Genomic DNA, 24,564 nt, shown 5'->3' with positions numbered 1-24,564 from the left:
CCCCCAGTTTCTCACAGGAGACTACGCCTTGAAAAAGACGCGCGAAGCACTTGCTCCGCAGAACGACTACCGACTAAATCCCATCGAGCTCCACCACACCGACTACACGAAACTTACGGTACCGCTGTGCGCGCCGAAAGTCTCGCCTTAGCCGGTACCCGTACTAATGGTAAGACGGGATCTCATCCCCGGGAAAATCCCGAAGGACCTCGTCTCGGGAGACACACCGTGATCGGCGCACAGGAGCCACCTTGCACCGCTTCACCACCGGACCAACAGTCGAGTGCCGGGCGCACCCGCACCCGGAACTCGATAGTCCCTACGGGGGCTGAGCGGCGGGCTCTCGCACGCGCCGTCCACCCCGCCTTCTGCGCTGAGGAGCCGAAGAGGGATCCCATTCCCTATCGCGCTCCTCAGCCTCACGAAGCGCCATGACCAAGTCACAGAACTCGGCCATGGTCTCCCACGAACTCCAGCCCTCTACCATACGGGCGACGACAGCCCGCAAAGAGAGGTCCTGCCCCAGCACCACTACGAGGTTTCGCCGCGGGTGATGGGAACAGTACCTACTCCACGCAAGACCGGACTTGTGCTTTATAAAGCAAAAGTATTTGCAAAAGTCTCAGGGCTTGCTAAGATTAGCAGTAAGTAAATGATGTAAGACCTTCTTTGCTAAGGCTACACAGGCCACTTAATAATGGATAATACGATAGAAATATTTCGTTGAGCATTCAAAGTAAAGTACAAAGCTTCATCACAATTGGACACTTAGTGACGTAATAACAAATATTAGAAAAAAAAATCCATTTATGTTTATGAGGATAATTAAAAAATATGGTGTTTTAAGTACTCCATTTCGACATGGTAAGCCCGGGCGATTGGAAACAATGCACTTTCATTAGGCATCTACATGAGCCCTCTTTATTCAGGTATACCTACATTAGAAAAATATAATAGTATTAGTAGATGAACCAATCATCATCTAGAAAATGCCTTAGGCGAAATAGCATTAAGGAACTTTACTGCTATTACATTTTTTCTATTAAATTAACGTCACAGTGTTCTGAAAACTGAAAGTAAGCTTCGAATAATTAATTTTCTATTCAATAGAAGTTTTCTATTGTTATGTGCAGGGCGATGGTTTCATTGTTGGCAATTTTCGAGTCAACCTTACTATTTTTGGCACACAGCTAGAATGAGCTATTCGGTTTAAGAGATTTCTTGAATTATCAGAAATATGTACGTTTACCGATTTATATATATATTATATATATATTTATTTATTGCTTATGCCTTAATACCTTACGCTTATGCTTATGCTCAAAGGAAAATGGGGGTGACTAAAAATCAGCGCTGTTCGATTTATCAGCGTTGGACAGCATTAGCTGAGGCACCTCCTTTTATCTTTTTCTTTTATTAATTTTTTATTTATTTATTTAGTGTGAAAAGCAATAAATGATTTTATTATTATTATTATCTTATGTGAGTAAATTCCGCAATCCACCTTGAGACAAGTTCTAAGATCTCAATTGTAGCAGTCCAAAGGCTGCCCCACCCTTCAAACCAAAACGCATTACTGCTTCACGGCAGAAATAGGCAGGGTGGTGGTAGCTACCCGTGCGGGCTGACAAAATGTCCTAACACCAGTAAAAGTCTAAGTCTCCTTTGGATGCCCTCGGGCAGCTGTTAGGAAATCCCAACCCTGGCTGAGCCTTTGCTCACCCATCTGTCTTGGTGAAACTGGAAAGGCCTCCGGGCCACCAATAATCCCTCATTCATAAAAAAAGAAATGTGTTAAAACAGAACCGAATTGGTGTGATATATGTATGTCAGCCAGGCTAGGTTTGTAGCTATATAGTTATATACACGTAGGTGACATGTGTTTGTACCGCACGCACGACTTGACGCGGCGAGAGGCGAGAGCGCGGTCGCGACAATAATTGTAACTGAATTATATTATCGTTATACATAATAAGTTACGACTCTAAAAATAACAATAATTAGTATACTATCGTATTATTAAGTTATAGAAGAATACGCAATTATTATTCCACTTTTTAGTGCATATTAATTTGTTCCAGAATAGTTTCTTTGAAGGCGGTTTCTTTTTTTGTTAATATTTTCATAAATGTTTTACAAGTGACATTTTTTCCGTAATGATTTGGAAACTGTTTAAATTTTTTTCACTACTCTTTTAACTTTCTCACTTTCTTGCTAGTACTAAACAAAAACATCTTAGAACCAACAAAAAAAATGCATCAAGTTTAATAACTGTCGTCCATTGATTTGTCGAAGTATCAAAAACAATATCGAAAAACAAAATAAAATTTATTTCAACAATTTAACTACAGCTTTCTTGTCCTTAACTGTCTTCATACCCAAAGCTTCTGCTTCCTTGATGGTATCTGGCAGTACATCCTCAGCAGTATCGGGCATCATCATAACTATCATACCCGTGATCACTGACAAACTACCTATGATGACTGAAGGTAGACCCGGCCAAAACTGCCTCTGAGTATCACAGAATTTTCTAGATTAACCATTGAATAAAACGAACTACGATTATTAACAGTATTTCGTTACTTAAATATAAAATCGAATATGGTTATTCCAAAATCAATTTTCGTGTGTGATACTTACAAAGATATCGTTCATATATCCGTAGCGCTCACAAAGAGAGACGAGTCATTTTCCAATAACCATATCCGATATCTGTACCTACAGAGGATTTACAAACCAATAACGGTGTTTGTGGTGCAAGAATCGATCCGATTCTACCCACTGACGAGCAGACAGCGTGCATTGTGTTCCTAGTATACGTAGGGAATAGCTCGGACGTATACAAGTATACAGTAGCGTAAGACTGAGCTGAGGCAAGCTTCCCCATGAAGAACAGCGATAGGGATAAAGTTGAGTAACCTAGAAATTAAGGTGTTATTAACAAAATGCTAAAACTCATTGCCGCTGTGGCCAGACGAATGGCCCGCCTGATGGTGAGTGATTACCGTCGCTCATGGACAGCAGCAATGTCAGGAGTGTACTCCACCAAATGTTGTAACCAAGATGTTGCCTAAATCGTAGTGGTCTAAAAATTAAGACGGTATCAAATTTTCTGACGCAACACTTGACAAATGTTCACGAATGATTTCCACGGTGAAGGAAATACGTGTAAAAAAAGCCGAACCCACAAAAATGATAAATTGCGTAATTACTGGTGGTAGGACGTCTTGTGAGTCCACGCGGGTAGCTTACCTATTACTACCGTGAAGCAATAATACGTTTCGGTTTGAAGGTTAGGGCAACCTTTGTACTGTAAAAACTAAGGGATTGGGATAGGTGGTGGCAACAAGGTTGTTGATGTCTATAGGCTCAGGTAACCACTTAACACATTGGTGGGCCGTGAACTTTCCCACCTAATAAAGCAATAAAAAAGTACTTTGGTGAATTATCATAGTGTCCAGCTTAACAAAGAGAAAAAACAAAATTATGACAAGTAAGCACATATTAACCCAACATATGAAATTTGAGAATAAATTTCAAATTTATATATTGTTATTACTCTGGTTAATCAGCAACTGTCTTAAACATAATTTTATTGATCACATCATATCAGTCGTAATTATTTGTAAAAACACTTTTAATAACAAACATGAACATTTGCATGATCTTACCTTTTGGTACAAGTGATTGAATAACACAGAACAGCCCCGTCAGGAAAAAGGAGAACATAAGCGATCCTTTCCTCTTGAATTTAATGAGAATAAATATTAACGTTATACTGGCCGGGAGGTCGGCGAATGCAATCAGAGCGTAATTAACATATTTATTTCCTTCTAGAGACACAGAGTTTATCAATAAAGCGTATTTGTTGAACGTAGATGTGATCCACATACAGAGACACGCCAGGAACCTAAGGAGCAGCTTCCGAGACATTATGGTCATCTTGAGCAATTTAATGAAACTGGTGCAATCTGTGCTCTTTTCGCTTTCGATACTATCAAGAGTCTCTTCATCTAGATACAGGTTACTGATCTCAGCAGCTTTCCTAAGAATTTTCTTCGCTTCTTCCTTCTTACCTTTGATTAATAACCACCTAACGCTTTCGTCTAAGAAGAATCCGTATAGTATGAATATAAGGGCAGGTGAATAGATAACTCTCAAAAACAATCTCCAGTTTGGTAAAAGCCAAGCGACTAGAGATAATAATATGCCAGCTACAGACATGCTCCCGATCATGAGTGGACCGAAAAATACTCGATTCTGTTTCGCCACCATCTCCACACCTAAAAAGGGAATTAATTAGAAATTGGTGATACAGTAGAAAAGCTCCAATTACCTTCATTATGCATTCAAATTTTTCAAGAATATTGTTCGCCCGGGTTTTTTTTTCAGATATAATTTAGATATGTTGATATCATTATGAGGAATAATTAAAACCACAATTTTGGTAAATGTAGTAATGATTTGTTTGTTTTATCTATCCGATTTGGTGACAAAAGCCAATTTCTTCAGCAAAATAAGAAGTAAGAAAACATCTTTATTCTATATTGTCAATGTCTGACCTAGGGGTCAGAGACTACCTATTGGCTACCTTGTTATTCTGATTCGAATCCAGAATGATTTCAGTACCATTTTTTTATTACCCTTCTAGGCATACGAGCATACAGCCGACCTGATTGATGGTGAGTGCAAGCCTCATTTAAAGAAGGACATGTCAAAGCGCTCGGGAAACACCGTGGAGAGGAGCTCATTCCAAATATCAAAGCGAAATACGAAAAAACAAAGCCCTCTTGATATTTTCTCAACAGATCGTTGGATGAGGTGCGTTTACCTTTAGTTTTATATGAACTTATGTAACCAATTAGCAAATAGACCAATACTGAAAGCAACTAGCCCTGTTAATAGTTCACTAGTTTATTTTTGGTGTATTCAAAATAGTTACAGACTAAGATAATATCTTAATCTAGAATACCTACCTAACATATAATTTGGTGAATAAGAATCTCCGAGTAAAGCTTCTAATAATTCTAAAGCGATATAAGCCCAATAGTAGCTAATGATGCTTCTTGAAAAGCCCAAAATCCCTCCAACGATGCCAGTGAATACCAGCAATTTCTTTCTTCCTACCCTAGAAATAGAGAGAAATTGCACTGATAATGTCTTTCGGTTTGACTTTGTTTGTCAAACAAAGTAAACATACAATTAGTGTTGTGCTTTAATTATTAATAAAAATCAATTTGTAAATTGTGTAACTATTATTATATAATCGGGATACTTAGAACTTAAGTCTCAAGGTGAAAGGCAAGGGGGGATGTGGATGATGGGAATGGGTTACGCCAACCAGTTCATCTGTGTTATGCAATAAAAAAATTAAGGACCATCGAATTTTATGATGTTTCTTTCACGTTAATTCATACAGTATATTGTGTATTCGCGCACAATATTTACGCAGTAAGGTTTAAACTCAAATAATTAAACTTACTTGTCAGATATCGGTCCCAATAACAACAGACCTAGCATATAGCCGAAACTGTGCACTGTTCCGACCAAAGTCCTCTTCCACTCTTGACATCCCAACTGGAACTGAAATGAAATGAATGGATAAAAACTGGGCAGTGTCTTTCATTATAACAAATCTTCTTTGTTCTGTAGTAGTTATTCTCCAGTTTTAGTTTTATCAATTAAACACTGAGTTATTTTTTTCGAATTTTAGTAAAGAAAAATTCTCAATGAAAAAAAACATCTTACGGAATCCCCGACTTTGTAGGTGGATCGTTAGCTTTTTGGATGGTTGGAGCATCACAGTCGTTCTAGACGGTTGCTGCTCCGATACCATGACCATTAAGGCTGGCGTTCTACAAGGCTTGGTACTTTCCTCCACGCTTTTTATCCTGTATATCAATGACATGCTGTCTATTGATGGCATGCATTGCTATGCGGATGACAGCACCGGGGATGCGCGGTATATCGGCCATCAGGCTCTCTCGGAATGCGGTGCAAGAGAGACGATCAAAACATGTGTCCGAAGTGGAGAACTCTCTGGGTGAATCTCCGAGCGCGAAAGTTTGCGCGTTCATTGCCACGGCAAAGCCAAGTTGGCGTCCAAAATACTGAGAGTCCTCACGCCTGGACAAAGACTTTTGCTTTATAAATCACATGTCCGGCCTCGCATGTACTACTGCTCCCACCTATGGGCCGGGCCAAATACCAGCTACTTCCATTTGACTCCATACAGAAGAGAACCGTTCGGATTGTCGATAATCCCATCCTCACGGATCGCTTGGAACTTCAGGGACCGCGAAGGGACTTAGCTACTCTCTGTATTTTGTAACGTGTATTCCATGGAGAGTGCTCTGAGGAATTTTTTGAGATGATTCTATCATCTCGTTTTTACCAGCGCACCTCCTGCCACCGGAGTATAGTTCATCTATACTACCTGGAGCCACTGCGGTCATCTACGGTGAGTTTCCAGGGATATTTTTGCCACTTACCATCCAGCTTTGGAATGAGCTCCCCTCCACGGTGTTTCCCGAGCGCTATATGTCCTTCTTCAAACGAGGCTTGTGGAGAGTACTTAACGGTAGGCAGCGGCTTAGTTCTGCCCCTGGTATTGCTGAAGTCCATAGGCGAAGGTAACCACTCACCATCAGGTGGGCCGTATCTTCGTCTGCTCTACAACGGCAATTAAAAAAAACAACGTACAAAAAAATCATGTTAATCCAATCCATCAGAGAGGAAGCGTACCTTATGTGTAAGCCTCCAAAACCATAAAAGTTAAAATTGCATACAAATTTCTCTGACTTAGAATGAAACGAAATTACTTATTCAGACTAAAAAGTTATGTCTAAGTATAAAGATACTGAGACCGAAATCCAGAGACATAAAAAAATCATCTTACTTCAGCAACGAAGCTCTCCGGTTCATCATACGCCCATTCCTTGCAGGCTTCAACATTTGAGACGTTAAAATTATCCACAGAGCAGTCTCCGTTCTCGTCTATGAGTGAATATTTGTAGCATTTTCCTGCCTTTAAACTTAGGTTTAGTGCTGAGCCCACTAAGCTATGATTCCTTTCACACTCATACCTGCACCTGGAAAAACATTGAACTTTGATATTCGTAGCGTCAAAATTGTGAGAATTCAATTCATATTCAAACACATCCGACAATTTCTCAACGTCTGAGTGAAATTTTCAAAAATGTATTCATTATTTTATTAACAAATCTAATTTAAAGAGAACTTTAGTAAATGCAGTTATCTCAATCGGTTTACTAATTAATTTAACCAAAAATAACAATACACTGGCTGGAGCGTAAAATATTAGGTACCTATAATCCACCGACACTGCGGCAAAGACATAGTTCATGCAGTAAAACGCATTTGATATGGTCGCGATGATCAAAAACGGCATGAATCTTCTGTAATACGGACCCAAGGGTCTGAACCTCGATAAGATCTTCTCCAATACCACGTCATCGTTAGGTTCTTCCAATACATCTTTACTTTTAATAGACATCACAATAACTTTAACAGTACCACCTTTATAAAAAGCCTATTCAAAGATAAATAATTAAAAACCACTCAAGTTTAACTAATCGGTAATTTGCATAAGATGTTAAAAAAATATATGAATATACATAATATTCAATTTCATTACATGTTAAAATTCTTTTAATTACGTTAATTTATTGTCGAAATAGTCAACAATAAGAGTCTCGCGCTGAATTTCAAAATATAAATGAAAAGAAAATTTCCTCATCTCTATTTAAATACAGTAAACAGACAGCTCAGACAATAAGATTCCGAATTATCTAAAACAAAACCTATTTCCATTTAAATAGAAAACAATTTCAAAATAGCTACGGTATTATTTTAGAGACATAATATAAAGTTTGTATTAAAGTTCACAAGAATTTCACTCTAATCGTTAGTAATTTTAAGTGTGAAATTACTTAGTAAACGTTCCTGAGTAAATACTAATTACAAGTCAATTATTCACTTTTAAATGCAATTCAGCTGACACTCGTTGCTACAACATCTTGTGTCGTTTCGAACAAGGTCAATTTAATATTGAAAAGTTTGCGAAAATACAAAATAGCTTATCAGTAATTATGTAGTTTTGCTGATCCAATTTGGTTTTTACAACTGCAAGTGTATGTTAGGCGAACGATGATAACTGCGAAACTATGGTTTTAACTAAGTTTAAAGTTTTTAAACAGTTGACGAACGAATTATTGAAGACTAGCGACCCGCCTTTGCTTCGCTTCGGAAACATTAAATTTTATTATTGATGATAGTTGAGTCCCGCGATGCTACCCGCGGTTATTGTCGTACCGCGGATGACGCCGCGGGGCGAAGCTAGTCTAAAAATAAGAAGCCTATGTTACTCCTTATATCATCAGCTACCTATCAGTGAAAGTCCCGTCAAAATTGGTCCAGCCGTTCCAGAGATTAGCCGGAACAAACAGACAGACAGACAAAAATTGTAAAAAATGTTATTATGGTGTATGTACCGTATATGCATGTAGTAAAAAGTGGCTATTTCAACATTACAAACAGACACACCAATTTTATTTATATGTATACATTTAATTATTGTACATAAATTAATATTTAAAATACAAATATAAATTAAGGTCAGAAATAAAAGGCGAGGAAAAGAATCAGACCATATTTGAGAAAAATATTTAAAGTTTACATAATCCAATTTAAGACTAGGTACAAAAATATGTAGTGCCTAATCTTGGAAAATATTTCAACACCTAATTCAAAAATCTATCAAACTTTAAAATTTTAAAGTAAAGTTCCCGAAACTGAAATAGAAAAATAGAAAATGATTCTATTATAAATTCTAGATTATCATAATCAGACAACAAAAGACATACAAGGACGTACAAAAGTGTCTAAACACTTGTCACCTGTTAAACTAAGGATAAACAGATGTCATTAGCTAAGAATCGTGTTTTTAAGGCGTTCCTGTCGTGGAAGAGATTTGTTCCGTGATAGACTACTGGCAAGGTACAACCACCCTCTCTATTTTTGCCGCAAAGCAGTAATGCGTTTCGGTCTGAAGGGTGGGGCAGCCGTTGTAACTATACTTGAGACCTTAGAACTTATAACTCAAGGTGGGTGGCGCATTTTACGTCGTAGATGTCTATGGGCTCCAGTAACCACTTAACAACAGGTGGGCTGTGAGCTCGTCTACTCCCCTTAGCAATAAAAAATAAATAAAGAAAAATCAGCATAGGTAAAAAAAATGCCTCCTGGTATCTCGAACTGTATGGCTAAGCGACTATACTCTCAAGAAACAACGTATGACGAAACTTTACATCAGTACGACTCCCATACAGCTATCTGATCTAACGAAACACCATCGGCCAGTGTCACCGTAATCATAAAAACAGGAATGTGTCCCTGCATACAGACTTTATAAACGTATCCTATGGTAAATAGTCAGGCCGACTGCTAATATTTAAGATCTTCAACGCCCAAAAGACATATAAACGAGATCGCGTGCTACAAAAATAAAATTCTATTGACACATGAATATTTAAAAAATTTAGCACAAAAGTAATAGATTGTATTTTATTTATACAAATTATCAATTTGTAATTAATTTAGTAGGTGACAAAAATGCTGATGCTGCCTAAACAGAATATAATTAACACGAATGTGACTTAAAGTATCTAATTAATATTGATATTTATTTTTCTAAATAGTGTCTGGCGCCATGACACAAAGTGTTTCTTTGAGCTTAGAGCTACAACGAACCTTCCGGACAGCAGCAGCAGGTAGCAAAGGGTAGGTAAAGTAGTAACCACACTACAATGATTGAAGTTGTCTTGGCCTAAAGACGTCCGACGTAATAAGAAGTCGTCCGAAGTCGTCGTGGCCTAACGGATAAGACGTCCGGTGTATTCGTGTTCGCACGGGATTCGCACCGGTGTTCGAATCCCGCAGGCGGATACCAATTTTTCTAATGAAATACGTACTCAACAAATGTTCACGATTGATTTCCACGGTGAAGGAATAACATCGTGTAATAAAAATGAAACCCGCAAAATTATAATTTGCGTAATTACTGGTGATAGGACCCCTTGTGAGTCCGCACGGGTAGGTACCACCACCCTGCCTATTACTGCCGTGAAGCAGTAATGCGTTTCGGTTTGAAGGGTGGGGCAGCCGTTGTAACTATACTGATACCTTAGAAGTTATATCTAAAGGTGGGTGTCGCATTTACGTTGTAGATGTCTACGGGTTCCAGTAACCACTTAACACGAGGTGTGCTGTGAGCTCGTCCAACCATCTAAGCAATAAAATACATATATTTAGGTATTTATATATTTAGGTATTTAGGTAGGTAAAATACATATATTTAGGTATTATAAAATCATACAACTGAGTGACGGTTGGGTTCATAAGAAATTTTACCTTAGAAGTTATATCTAAAGGTGGGTGTCGCATTTACGTTGTAGATGTCTACGGGTTCCAGTAACCACTTAACACGAGGTGTGCTGTGAGCTCGTCCAACCATCTAAGCAATAAAATACATATATTTAGGTATTTATATATTTAGGTATTTATATATTTAGGTATTTAGGTAGGTAAAATACATATATTTAGGTATTATAAAATCATACAACTGAGTGACGGTTGGGCTCATAAGAAATTCGTTAAAAAAATCAAGCATTGTGTATGAAGGTATTGGTTTATTTTTTCATCGCACCTTGTAATAGAATTAAAATTATATTTATAGCTGAACACTTTATATCGGATATATACAAATATGAATACCATATAGTTCAAAGTATGTCAAACAAACAATTATTTTGTATGAACCCACTAACATGAACATTCATACACGATTTTACAAATAAGCTGAACAAAGTGGCTCTTTCTTCTTTCAACAAAGCTTGCGGAGAGTACTTAGCTGTAGGCAGCGTCTTGGCTGTGCCCCTGGCATTGGTGATGTCCATGGGCGGCAGTGACAAATCACCCTCGGACGAATTGGACCATATGCTGCTCGGTCTATATGTGGCAATAAAAAAAGCAAAAAAACTTAAAATGCCCTAAGAAAACTCAACGCAACATGTATGATATTGGCCGCTTCCGACACTTCACTCTGATAATTTATTGGGAATAGTCAAATTCAGAATTGAAGATATCACGAATAATGTTTTGATATTCAAGTACATAGTATTATTTAATTCACGAATCTTTTCAATATTCATAATCTGGTACACGTGTCCGGGCCAAATTTGGTACCGATTGCTTCGGCTTCACGGACGGTGTCTGGTAGAACATCCTCCGAAGTCTCCGGCATAAAGATCACGACCGTACCAGTCACTAGAGACAGCCCACCAACGATAACTGAAGGAAAACCTGGCCAGTGATGTATCTAGAGGGAAAAAATGTTCGAAACATGGAATATATTGTAATAATTAAATATTATTTAAAGTTACTTTTTAATGCTACCGATAAACAAACAACTTTTCTGGCGGTGGATTACATTCCCGTAATCCGCGACGGTAACCACTCACGTTCAGGTGGGTCGTATGATCGTCTGCCTACAAGGGTAATAAAAAAAACTACCCTTCAAATCTGATGACTATTTTACTGCAAAAATAGGCAGCTTTTTGATGCGTCACCATAGAAACTTAGATTACATTATACCGAAAAAAAGGCATCAGTAAGCTTGGAGCACATCTAATAGTGTAACTCAAATAAGAAAAATTACCAATAGAGGCGTTTGAGGAGCAAGAATCGATGCTATCCTTCCTAAAGACGAACATAATGCGTGCATTGTGTTCCTTGTGTACGTAGGGAAGAGCTCCGACGTATAAAGATACACCGTAGCGTATGATATCGTTGCCATAAACTTCCCGATCAGAAATAATGCTAATGAAAGCCAGGCGTTACCTGGAAATGGGAATTCAGTTGTGAATAAGTAGATCCTGCCTACTGCGGTCGCCAAACAGTAATGAAATTAATTCCGGCTTAAAGGATAGGACAGCCGTACTACACAATCCCTAGTACTATCATCAGTAAATGCGTCTTGGCGATGGCGGTACGCTAATATAAAACTAAAAAAAATGCTGATGTCCTTTATCCCATGAATGCCTTAGTCATTTTTATGAAATCTATAGGAAGAATTAAAGTGTTTTTAAAGTAAGTTGACGACGAAAATTGTTCTAATTTCCATCAAACTGATTATTTTGGGAATGCAAACTTTAAAAGTAACACTATGTATTTTTATTATTTTATTATTATACGAACATAAATAAAAACCAAATATTCTTTGAAAAATAATATAGAGCTGAAACCGAGAGAGAAAATGCCGAGTAGTTTTGAGAGTATGGCACCAGACATGTGTACAAGAAGTTTTATGTTTGCCGTGACGACAGACAAAGTAAATAAGAGTAAATTATTTTAATTAAGTCTATGACTCGTGAATATCGAATAAAACACAACTAGGTAAATAATGTTAACTCTTACCTTTTGGTACAAAAGACTGTCCAACACAAAATATCCCAGTCAGAATAAATGAAAATATTAAAGGCATCTTCCTCTTGAAAGAAAGAAAGAAAGAAAATCTTTATTCGCCAGAAATATAGTTTATAAGATATAGGACATAGCTTCATATATTTCGCCTGTTTAGGCATGCGAAAATTTAATTTATTTTTATATTAATTATAACACAAAATTTACTAAATCTATCTATTTTTACATTCTATCACTTCTTATTCTAATATTTTATTATGTACAACACTTATCATTTAAAAATTCTTGCACACTATAATAAGCCTTATCTATCAGCCATAAATATAATTTTCTTTTAAATTGAGTTAGTGGAAGATCTCTTATGCTGTTTGGTATCTTATTAAATATTCTGATAGTCATAGGATAACAGTTTGTATGGTAGTAACGAGTATTTATACTTGGTAACATTAGTTTAGTAGGGTATCTTGTATTAAATTGACAGTACTCGCCACACGATTTATATAATTGTGGGTGCTTTTTAACAAACAAACAACATTCTTGTATATATATGGATGGTACAGTTAAAATATTATGTTTTTGGAAGAATGGTTTACAAGAAGTCAGAGGATGAATATTGCACATGGCACGAACACATTGCTTTTGTGCAATGAACACTCTATTTATGTGACTAGAATTTCCCCAGAGGGGTATACAGTATCTGATATTTGAGGCGACATATCCATGATAGGCCTGTAATGCAGTTTTTAAATTACATATTTTTGTAAGTCGCCAAAGTGCATATGAGAATCGATTAATTTTACTACAAGTAATATCTATGTGAAGATTCCAGCTACATTGATTATCCACATTTAATCCTAAAAATGTTATGCTATTACATTCATTTAGTGTGTTATTATTATAAGTTATATTTAAGTTATTAATAAATTTGTGTCTATTATAGAATTGTATATATCTCGTTTTGTCTAAATTAGCTTTTAAGTTATTCTTATTCATCCAATCTATGACCTTACTAACAGTAGCATTTATCTCATCATTTAAATCTAGTGTGGCATCTTTGGTGATTACAACGGCTATATCATCAGCAAATAAGCTGCATGGGTAATGTATGTGTTCTGGGAGATCATTTATATAAATGATAAAGAGTAGCGGTCCTAAAATGCTCCCTTGTGGGACACCTACTTTATTATACGCTAATGAAGATTTAAAAGCCACTTCTTCATTGTTATTATCAATATCCCTAATTTCAACATATTGTTGTCTGTTGCTTAGATAACTACTAAGCCATTTTTCAGCTATCCCTCTAATGCCATAATTATTACACTTCCGTAGAAGAATGTTATGGTCAACAAAGTCAAAGGCTTTGGTCATGTCAAAGAAAACTCCAACCGTGGGTATTTTTCTGTCTACATTTTCAGTAATTTTACTAATGAGTTTAAAAGCTGCTAGTGTAGTAGATTTGCCTTTTTGAAAACCGTGTTGTTCAGATTTTATAACTTCAGATTTATTAAGAAAAGTTGTGAGTCTAGAATGCATGATTTTTTCGAATATTTTTGCAAGTATAGGTATTAAAGTAATCGGTCGGTAGTTATTGATGCATTCCTTATGTCCTTTTTTGTATATAGGTTTCACTATTGAGATTTTCAATTTATCAGGAAATGTACCTTCAGTTAATGAAAGATTGATAATATGACAGAGTACAGGTGTAATGGCTATTGCACATTGTTTTAGTATAAAGGTGGGCAGTTCATCATAACCTGTTGAGTTAGTATTATTGAGAGAATGAATTGTTTTATAAATTTCCTCACATGTAGCTGGCATTAAAAATATACTTGAGCTAGATATATTTATGTTTTGTGTATTTATTGCTTGTATATTATTATAGTTTTTGTTTTCATCATTTGTTATTTCAATGTAATAATTGTTAAATATGCTAGCTATCTCTGTAGTGTCAGTGATTACTCTGCCATTATGTAAAATTTGTTTAATATTGCTTTTGTTATTTGAATTAATTTTGTTGTCATTTTGCTTTATAATATTCCACGATGTCCGACATATATTACTAGATTTATTTATATGATGTTCGTTTCTAATTTTTTGAGCTGTAATTATGCATGATTTTAATATTTTATTGTATTTTTTATATTTAATTTTTGAACTAGTAGTTTTATTCTTTATATATGAATATCTGAGTTTCCTTTTACTTACGCATGATTTTTTTATACCTGTAGTAATCCATAGCGTTTTTTGGCTTTTATTGTTATCAATTTTAATTTTTCTGAAAGGAAAGCATAAGTTATAGAGTAGAACAATATGATCATGAAATGAATTAAATGCTGCATTTAAATCAGTCATCTCACATTCCTCTGTCCAGGACAAGGAAGCTACGTATTCTATAAATTTATTAATATTATATTCATCAAAGTCCCGTTTTCTAATGTAATATATCTTTTGTGGTTTTTTTACATATTTCACAGGAATACAGACTGTTTGTCCAGTTTCATGGTCTGATAATCCCAGGGAATGTATTTTGCCTTCTGCTTCACTAACATTGCTTATTATTTGATCTAAGCACGCATTTTGTCGGGTAGGTTCGTTAATGTGAATATTAAATCTGTGATTTTGTGTTATTCTTTTATATTCATTTAATACATTGGAGCTTTTTAATAAATTTATATTAAAATCACCACAGACAATAATTTTCTTATTTGTTTTATTACGAATTGTGCTTAATACAATTTCGATTTTATCTAAAAATATTTGTACTCTTGAATTTGGTGTTCTATAGATGCATATAATTATACATTTGTATTCCGGAATCTCTATACCACAGCATTCAAAGGAAAACTCTAATGCTAAGTCTCTTAACCACAAGATAGGTTTAGAGCTTATGTAATCTTTACATAGTATTGCTACTCCACCCCTTCTTTGTTTACTCCTTGAATAAAAGTTAGCTATATTATATCCTCTTAATACCAGTTTAGATTCTTCCCCTACTTTGAGGAATGTTTCGCTGAAGCATAGTATATCTATATCAGTATTCTGACTATAAAGCTCATCTAAAGTAATTTTAAGTAAATCTATTTTTCCTAATATCCCAGCTATGTTTTGATGCAATAGTGTTAGTTTACAATCTATATTACGTTCTTTATTATTTACGAAAAAATAAATTATTATTTGTTGGTAATGCTTGTATACTCGTACAATTAGGGGTTTGTATATTTATTTTTTTAAAGTAGTCCAGTATAGTTATTTGAGTATATCTTGAATTATTTTTAGTTAAATTACCTAAAGTATCATTTTTTATTTCAATTGTGTGTAACGTACTATTTTTATTGTTTTTCAATGACAAGTATTTCGTATCATAATCTATACTATCTATAATGTAGTTTATTTTTTGGCATATTATATACTTATTTTTATTATAACTAGAACCAAAGTAATCTATAAAATAACAATTTGGAAAGTTATTACATACTAATTTTACATTGTTATTAAGCATGCTCACATTTAAAGATTTATTATAATTTATTCTTAAAACTATCACAGTTACCTCGTAGAGTCTTTTCAAAGTAGCTGATAACTCTATTAACAATTTGAAAGGGTTTGTATCATTCTCTCCAACACCAATGACAAGCTTGTCATCCTTATTTAAGTTCAAATTTTCACAACATTTGAAGACTTCTTCAGACGAAGCAAACGGTTTAGTCACAGCCGTGATGCGGTATTTTTCATAGTTCGTATATAATCTAGTTTTAAGTAGTTTAGCCGCTAGTCCAACGCACTGTTGTGTTCCAAATATGAGTAATCTCCTACTACCACTTGGTTTCAGAGTTGGTTTGTTCCTGTCAATGTGGGAGGATTCTAATAATTCATCATCACATTGACTGAGGCTAAGGTTTACTTTTGTATCTTTAGGTACCAGGGGAGAAGACTTAGGCGTTTGAAATTCTAGGTCCAGATCTAATTTTCTAGCTTCTATGTTTGGTTTCATGGCTCTTATTTCTGTTTTATTATTATTATTTTTCTTCTTTGAACTGGATACCGTAGTTCCATTTATTTGCTTATTAAGTTGCTTATTGATATGTATTTGTTCATCTAATTTTTGTTTCAATACTGTATTTTCACTACGAGTAGTCTGTAATTGTTTCTTCAGATTCTCAATGGATAGTTGCAATGATGTTATTACTTCTTGATGACTAGTCATTGTATGAGTAGACAGGTCGATCATACTCCTTGCATTTATACTGGAAGGTGCGTCTTCTAGCGAGTCAGTTGACTCCATGGACAGTGATCCAGTCATCATGAATCGTCTCCGGTCTCTTATAGTTACATTACTGTTATCCTCCATTGTTGAAAGTACATATGTCATTGACCTCTAGTATTCGTAAATATTTCTAATAAATTATTTTGAGTATTTATTTCAGCGTCCGCGCCCTCTGTTTGTTATAATGGCCAGAAATAACTTATTCGAATTTAAATTATTTAAATAAATAACAAAATTATATTTCTTCAAAACAAAACCCAACACGAAACTGGCCGGCAACTCGGAGAACGTGGTCAGACCAAAATTAACGTACTTATTCCCTTCTAATTCAACTGAATTTATCAACAACGTGTATTTATTGAATATGCCCGTTATCCACATACAAACACACGCCAGGAATCTTAGCACCAATTTATTAGAGCGAAAAGTAATTTTCAACAGTGTCACCATATCAGTTTTAGTTGATCCATCCTCACATTTAATGCTAATATTGTCAGCGTTCAGCTCAACCCTGCTTTCTTCGGCAGCCTTTTTTAGAATCTCCTTCCCTTTCTCTTTCTGTCCTTTGATTAGTAACCATCTAACGCTTTCGTCTAATAGAAATATGTACATGATAAAGAATAAAGAAGGACCGTATATCGCTCTAAGGAAATGCCGCCAGTAAGGTAGGGCCCATGCTATTAATGCCATTACTATACCGGCTAGTGCCGTGCTAGCAGTCATGAGAGTGATAAATATAACTCTATTCTCTTTTGTTACCATTTCTACACCTGTAAGATAAATTAGTATAAAGTATTTAAAAAAAAATTATATCTGTAAGCTCTAAACCATATTTTAAAAGTAATGTAAAATGTTTTCTGAAAGAAACTTTGCCATTTAAAATCCATTTTACATGACAAAAAGTACTAATTTTTATGACATTTCTATATATTAATCGAGAAAGATATGTTTAATGTAACCGTGCAAGATTAAGTAGCTTGGAAATGTTAAGAACTAGTGGACATAATAACACACTATTGACCACATACTGTGACATATCAAACTCTCGAACCAACGAGTAAGCTAAAGGAATGCTATGAACTAACCCAGCATAAATGTTGCTGAATAAGTGTCCCCAAACAATGCTTCTATGAGCTCTAGTACCACATACACCCAGTAGGAAGATGTGATGCTCCTACCCAAGCCCATCGTCGCAGCGGTTATTCCAGAAAAAATTATCAACTTTTTTCTGCCTAACCTGGAAACTAGATTAGTATTAGTAAATAGTAAATCATAATAAAATCGCTGGCACCACTTATGATGCATCTGAAGTTGTCCCGGAAATGGCAAATAGTTATACAAAGTAGCAAGTTGATCAGGTAAATAGCCAGTGAACTTGTAGAACAAATTAATAAAAGTGAATTCATTTTTAAAATACAAAACGAGCATATAGACTATGGTATAATATAGACCGCTAAAAAAACTGATCCCAATTATTTTACGGAATTGTTACAATACGTCAGATATTCAATTCAATTTTCCATTTTGAACAGAAACGTTATTAGTTATGATTGCATAATGATTATAATACATGAAACTAAACTGTAATTTTTTTAAATGAATTAATATTTGACGATAATTTTAGTCGATGTCAATTATATCCCTGCTTAGCGCTGAACAGGACTACAAGTTTTAAACACTAACTTAATGGATAGTTACATTGAGTTCCCGATATTTCAGAGACGTGATCACAGGTAGATTGAGGACTGCGACAGGAGCAGAAATCTGTCTACCCTATTTCTAGTCCGTATACTGAGTTTATCACTAGAACTCGATGACTCGTCCCGATTTAGGCTATTGACAGTTTTTTCGGGACATTTCGAGAAAACATTTTTTTACTAAACCTGGATTTCGGTCAATTGATAATTATTGTAACCACACATATTATTATTATCAGTACAATAATTTTGCACACTCCTTGGTTTTACTGATATCTTTTATTATTTCATCTTCAAACCGAGAAATTCGGCTCTAAGCACGTTATTTTGGATCCTCCCGATTAAATGACGGTGCTTTTAGTTGCTTCAAGCACCATTCTCGTCGAACTCGTCGCTGGCGACAAAAGGTACGGCGAGTAAACTAGCCCATAAATACAGCCCACTGAGTATCTCACTAAATCGTCTCAGTGGGTCACGTTTCCGATCCGGTGATAGATTCTGCGAAGCACTGCTCTTACTAGGACTAGTATTAGCAACGACCTCTGGTTAGAGCCCCGTGAGCTCATCTACTCGCTCGGTGAATCTAGTATGACCCCTCGAGGCCACTAGAATAGTTAGGAAAAAAGAAAGAGAAATTCAAAAGCGACCCGCAGCAGTTCGTTAGATGCATGTATAAATAAATAAATAAATCGGTTGTCGGTAAAGTTGGTTTACTGACGATAGTTGAACGTGACAACGTCATAAGAAAATACTGATGGAATGGTTTCATTTTTCAATTATCGCAATTATCGTTGCTATAAACAATTTACACCACATTCACTTTTCACTGAACTTCATACTTGACGAAAACATGTAAATGTATTATTGTATAGCAGCTGTCCACGCGGATGCATCACTCACTCAAGTAGGAGAGAGACAGATGTCGAATGCTGCCGAACGCGGAGGCCGATTGTGCCTCCTTGTCGCTCGTTGCGCGCTCTCGCTTGCATTTCAAGCCTTAAATGGAACGAATCAGAGCGAGGTAACGCCGCATGAGTCATGCTTTTTCGTGCTTGCAGCCGGCTCCATCGAATTATAAGACGTTGTCAGGTCAAAAATAAGTAGCATTCTTAATTCATACTTATCGGCCAATGGCCCCACGATGAGCAGACCGATCATATACCCGAAGCTGTGCACTGTTCCAACCAAAGTCCGCTTCCAATCTTCGCAGGCTGTTCCTAACTGCAATATTTAATATTTATATCAAAACGACACCCTCATCATCTTCTTGTGAGTTTATATTTGGTTCTTAATACTACCAAATAGTATGAAAACATTTCTTCTGGCATGGCAAACCTACGGCCCACTTTGTATCAATTGTTTGCTAGACTCGATTAATAAGTCGTCGTGGCCTAAAGGATAAGACGTCCGGTGCATTCGTATCTAGCGATGCACCGGTGTTCGAATCCCGCAGGCGGGTACCAATTTTTCTAATGAAATACGTACTCAACAACTGTTCACGATTGACTTCCACGGTGAAAGAATAACATCGTGTAATAAAAATCAAACCCGCAAAATTATAATTTGCGTAATTACTGGTGGTAGGACCTCTTGTGAGTCCGCACGGGTACGTACCACCGCCCCGCCTATTTCTGCCGTGAAGCAGTACTGCGTTTCGGTTTGAAGGGTGGGGCAGCCGTTGTAACTATACTGAGACCTTATACTTATATCTCAATATCTCAAGGTGGGTGGCGCATTTACGTTGTAGAAGTCTATGGGTTCAGTAACCTCTTAACACCAGGTGGGCTGTGAGCTCGTACACCCATTTAAGCAATAAAAAGAAAAAAGAAAAAAAAATCTTACCTCTTCAACAAAACTGCCTTTTTCCTCGTAAACCCATTCTTTGCAGCTAGTCCCTCGAGAAAGATCTATATTTTCTACTGAACAGTATTCAGCTTTATTTAATAGTGCATATTTTGTGCATTTTCCATTGTCGAAGGTAAAATTTAAGACTTCACTATTCTTATTATCACACTCCGGGTACTTGCACCTGTTAAGAAGGAAAGATTAGCTGACTTTTGTTTGTAGTTTTCCGATTAGCTGGTGGTATAAAACAAGCAGACAGCACCGCGGATATATTCGAATGGAGCTGCTGTAGTGGATACTACCACATGAATATCTTATGTTTATTATATATTTTTTGGATATATTTGCATGTCACGCAGTGTATCCAAAAATGTATTGGCGGATTTGGAATAACACGTTTGTCGCGAGGAACACCGCTTAGATTGCGATTCGCAAAATTCCTAACTTACTAAGTAGTTAAATTCATGAAGTTTCTTAACAGAACTAATTTGACATTTTTCCTAACGACAAAAGGATTTTTTTGCTTTTCCTACAACACAAATAAAGTTTAAACCACGTAAATGTTAAAATAATCTATGAATTGCTGTTCGTTAGTCTCGCTAAAACTCGAGAACGGCTGGACCGATTTGGCTAATTTTGATCTTGAATTATTTGTGGAACTCGAGAGAATGTTTTAAAGGTAGATAAATATGAAAATGCTCGGAATTAAATAAAAATAACAATTTTCTTTTTCCTTTCATGTGTCCCCCGTCGGACGGATTCCTTTTGTTTGTTTTAAGTTCATTTTATACAAAAATGTAAGTCTTTTATTTATCGATTGAGGCACTACGAAGTCTGACGGGTCAACTAGTGCTTAATAAAATTTTAATATAATAATTTTTGTTTAATAATTAATGAAAAATGTTTAATAATTACCTATAACGAACATCAGCGGCTGCAAAAACATAGTTGACATTGTAAAATGAATTCGTCACACCGGAAAATAACAACAAACTCAAAAACTTCACGTAAAACATTCTCTTCAAACTAAATTTCGATAAAACGTGTTCTAAATCGATATTTTCTTTCACAACCATTATTAGCACTGCACTATACGTACAAACTCCTCAATAATTCAGTAAATAATGCTGAAAATCTTTTGGAAAAACAACTAAAAGCAAGACGTAAAATCGGTTATGCCAAATGCTGCTTTAGATTCGCAGTTTTGTTCAAATATAACTACATATGTCAGTAATAGCAAATGTCTATACACTAGCACTACTCAACTACAGCTATTCAACGCGACGTCTAGATACTCGAATATTTACAACAAGACAATTTTACGAAAGTCTGAAACAATTCAGTTGTATTTTCTAAAAAAATTCATTCTTATAGTATTTAATATAATTATTATAATTTTTTTTGTTATCCTTGTAGGCAGACGAGTATACGGCCCACCTGATGGTGAGTGGTTACCGTCGCCCGTGGACTTCAGCAATGCCAGGCGCAGAGCCAAGTCGCTGCCTACTGCAACCGCAACTATCAAAAAATGACAGTGAAAATGCAGTTTATGTGAAAACATACATTGGAATAGAGCTTCGCCTTTAACTCTGAGAAGTGAAAGACATTTTTGTTTAACAAAATTAATGAATAGTTCGCGAACGCTTCTCAAACTGTCGTGTCGAGGTTAACACCGCTTATTGATCAGTCATTTGAATAAACAGACAATTTGTAAAACAATGTACATATAATAATATGTTAATATTATAAACAAAATGTGAAAAATATTTACAGTTTCATTCGACTATTTGTTATAGACGTGAAATAAAATATTCAAATTTTCATTATAGAATCCTAAATATTTTTTTTTACTTTAAATAATCGTTATCATTTATGTATCGAATACATTTGTTTGTTCTACAATATGACTCACTAGTACCGCTTATGATCATGTGTGATATATGCCATATAGACTGATATTTTTACGGGTGGTAGGACCTTTTTTTTTTTTTTTTTTTTTTTTTTTTTTTTTTTTTTTTTTTTTTTTTTTTTTTTTTTTTTTTTTTTTTATGATTGAAAGTTTACTGGTGGCCCGAAGGCCTTTCCAGTTTCACCAGGACAGGTGGGCGAGCAAAGGCTCAGCCAAGAGGGGTGGGATTTGCTAACAACTGCCCGAGCGCCTCCGAAGGAGACCTAACAACTCAAGAGCAATTGTTTCGCGAATGAATCTACTACCGGATCGGAATCGCGACCCGCTGAGAAGATCCGGCGAGAAACTCAGCGGGCTGATGCATGGGTTAGGTTGCACGTCGACCTCTTTGTCGAGTTCGACGAGTACGGTTACCGGGGTCCCTAAGCCTGCCCCTAGTATTAGAGCTGAAGGCATCTAATGCAAAGGTTATTGGATCTGATGGATCCGTAAGGAGGTAGGACCTCTTGTGAGTCCGCACGGGTAGGTACCACCATCCTGCCTATTTCTGCCGTGAAGCAGTAATGCGTTTCGATTTAAAGGGTGGGGCAGCCGTTGTAACTATACTGAGACCTTAGAACTTATATCTCAAGGTGGATGGCGCATTTACGTTGTAGATGTCTATGGGCAGTAACCACTTAACACCAGATGGGCTGTGAGCTCGTCCACCCATCTAAGCAATAAAAAAAAGAGAAAATTTATTTATCCCAACAACAATGCGTAACAATATGGGACATGGCGACTTAAAATAGCAAACAGAGCCTATTAGAGGATGTTTAAACTTGGCAATAAATAATAAGACTTATTTTTTTGATCAGGTGGGAAAGGCCCCCACTTTATGTTTCCGTTATCACACATACCGCGCAATACTCCATATAACGATTTCAGCACCCGGGGATGACGGTACTGATGGTAGGAAAATCCAAATTTTCGAATGGAATACCGAGCCATTACCTACACGTCCTTCTGTAGACTCGGAAGTTCCAAATCAATCTAGGATTATCGTGTCTTTTTCGTTCTATTTGTAATTGGAAAATCAAAATAAAATCGTTTTCTTTAACGTTACGTTTATGTTACGTTCTCGTTGATATCCAAAAGAAACTCTAACATTCGTTCCAAGCCGATTCCTTAGACAAATCATCGAAACAAACTCAACGGACATGTATTGCAGTGAAACTTCTTTAGAATCGTTGTGATTTCAAACTCGATGAAACGAAATGAAACGAAACGAAAAAATAAGTGTGCCGCGATTGGCTTGCCGAAGCGGCTCCGAGCGGCGCCGACAAATCACGAAGCACTCCACACGGTCTCGCGTCCTCGACTAGTTCACTGTGTTTTTGACGTCCGTGCTCCTGTCGTGGCTCTCGGAGCGCCCTGAAATACTTTTATTTCTATTTAGTTTGTTATCAACAGATGTCGCAGCACGTAAATTCAACAATTTCTGAATCGCGGTGACGAGATGTTACACAGCTGATAGACGCTCTCTTTTTTCTCTGGCTAAACCATACTTACATGTCGTAGGGATACCGTGATCATGCAAGCGGTTCCCCCAGGGTGAGGCTGCTCCATTGCACTGCGGAGTGGTTGATGGTTGAACCTTGCGATTATTTTTATTTTTTATACGCTTCACTTCTGCCGTGTGTGACTTGCACACACACACATTTTTCTTTATTTATTACACAACTGATAAAATTTTATAAGATGTATGTATAGCAAATCGACATTCGTCCTCTTGCTAATGGCCACGATAATTGGAACGCTCATTGCAGATCCTAATTGCCGAAGCAATTAAGCGCGCTTCATTCCGTACAGAGTGCGTTGTGTGTGAAATTGGTGATTGCGCGTCGCGACGTTTCTCTTATTGAGTCTTTTATTATTAAATGATATTAAGTTACTTGTAACACCATTCTGCAGCACTGATTTGTTTACTAGTTTCCGTTTACTCTTTTCATTTGTTACTAAGACTAAACCAAGACTACACTTTGTTACTAAGACTAACTAAAATCTAGGTTGCCTTTGCTTGATGATTGCCGGCTTTTTCAGATATGCAAGCAAGACGAGCTTACATCTTGTCTGCACGGCAGTATCAGCTTCCTGTGTAACGTGCCGAAGCCGTCGTGGCCTAACTGATAAGACGTCCGGTTCATTCGTGTTGAGCGATGTACCGGTGTTCGAATCTCAGGCGGTAACAATTTTCTAATAAAATACGCACTCAACAAATGTTCGCGATTGATTTCCACGGTGAAGGAATAACATCGTTTAATAAAAATGAAACCCGCAAAAATTCTAATTTGCGTAATTACTAGTGG

At 36.3% G+C, this 24,564-nt stretch overlaps 1 protein-coding gene across 3 annotated transcripts; it reads right to left on the bottom strand.

The window, feature by feature from the left end:
- Nucleotides 1-2,311: 2,311 nt before the first annotated feature.
- On the bottom strand, nt 2,312-21,728 carry LOC101740921 (organic cation transporter protein). Of its 3 annotated transcripts, XM_021348125.3 has the most exons (9): nt 21,223-21,602; nt 20,305-20,491; nt 19,583-19,683; nt 6,899-7,091; nt 5,483-5,583; nt 4,977-5,128; nt 3,672-4,283; nt 2,738-2,919; nt 2,312-2,511 (listed from the first exon to the last, which is right to left on the bottom strand). In XM_021348125.3, exons 1-9 carry the CDS (start codon nt 21,381-21,383, stop codon nt 2,329-2,331), a joined length of 1,872 nt encoding a protein of 623 aa, XP_021203800.1. In that variant the 5' UTR covers nt 21,384-21,602; the 3' UTR covers nt 2,312-2,328. The 3 variants fall into 3 exon arrangements, with proteins under 3 accessions (XP_021203800.1, XP_012545992.1, XP_012545983.1); XM_012690529.4 differs by lacking the exons at nt 2,312-2,511; nt 2,738-2,919; nt 3,672-4,283; ... (1 more) ...; nt 5,483-5,583; nt 6,899-7,091 and adding exons at nt 10,690-11,398; nt 11,738-11,919; nt 12,496-12,572; nt 17,004-17,535; nt 17,851-18,002 and having other exon boundaries at nt 21,223-21,728; XM_012690538.4 differs by lacking the exons at nt 19,583-19,683; nt 20,305-20,491; nt 21,223-21,602 and adding an exon at nt 7,329-7,746.
- Nucleotides 21,729-24,564: the final 2,836 nt, after the last annotated feature.

The sequence above is a fragment of the Bombyx mori genome, chromosome 13 (genome assembly GCF_030269925.1).
Source record: "Bombyx mori chromosome 13, ASM3026992v2".
Lineage (NCBI taxonomy): Eukaryota > Metazoa > Arthropoda > Insecta > Lepidoptera > Bombycidae > Bombyx > Bombyx mori.
The sequence above is the reverse complement of the archived record's forward strand: the minus strand, read 5'-3'. Positions and strand labels throughout refer to the sequence as shown.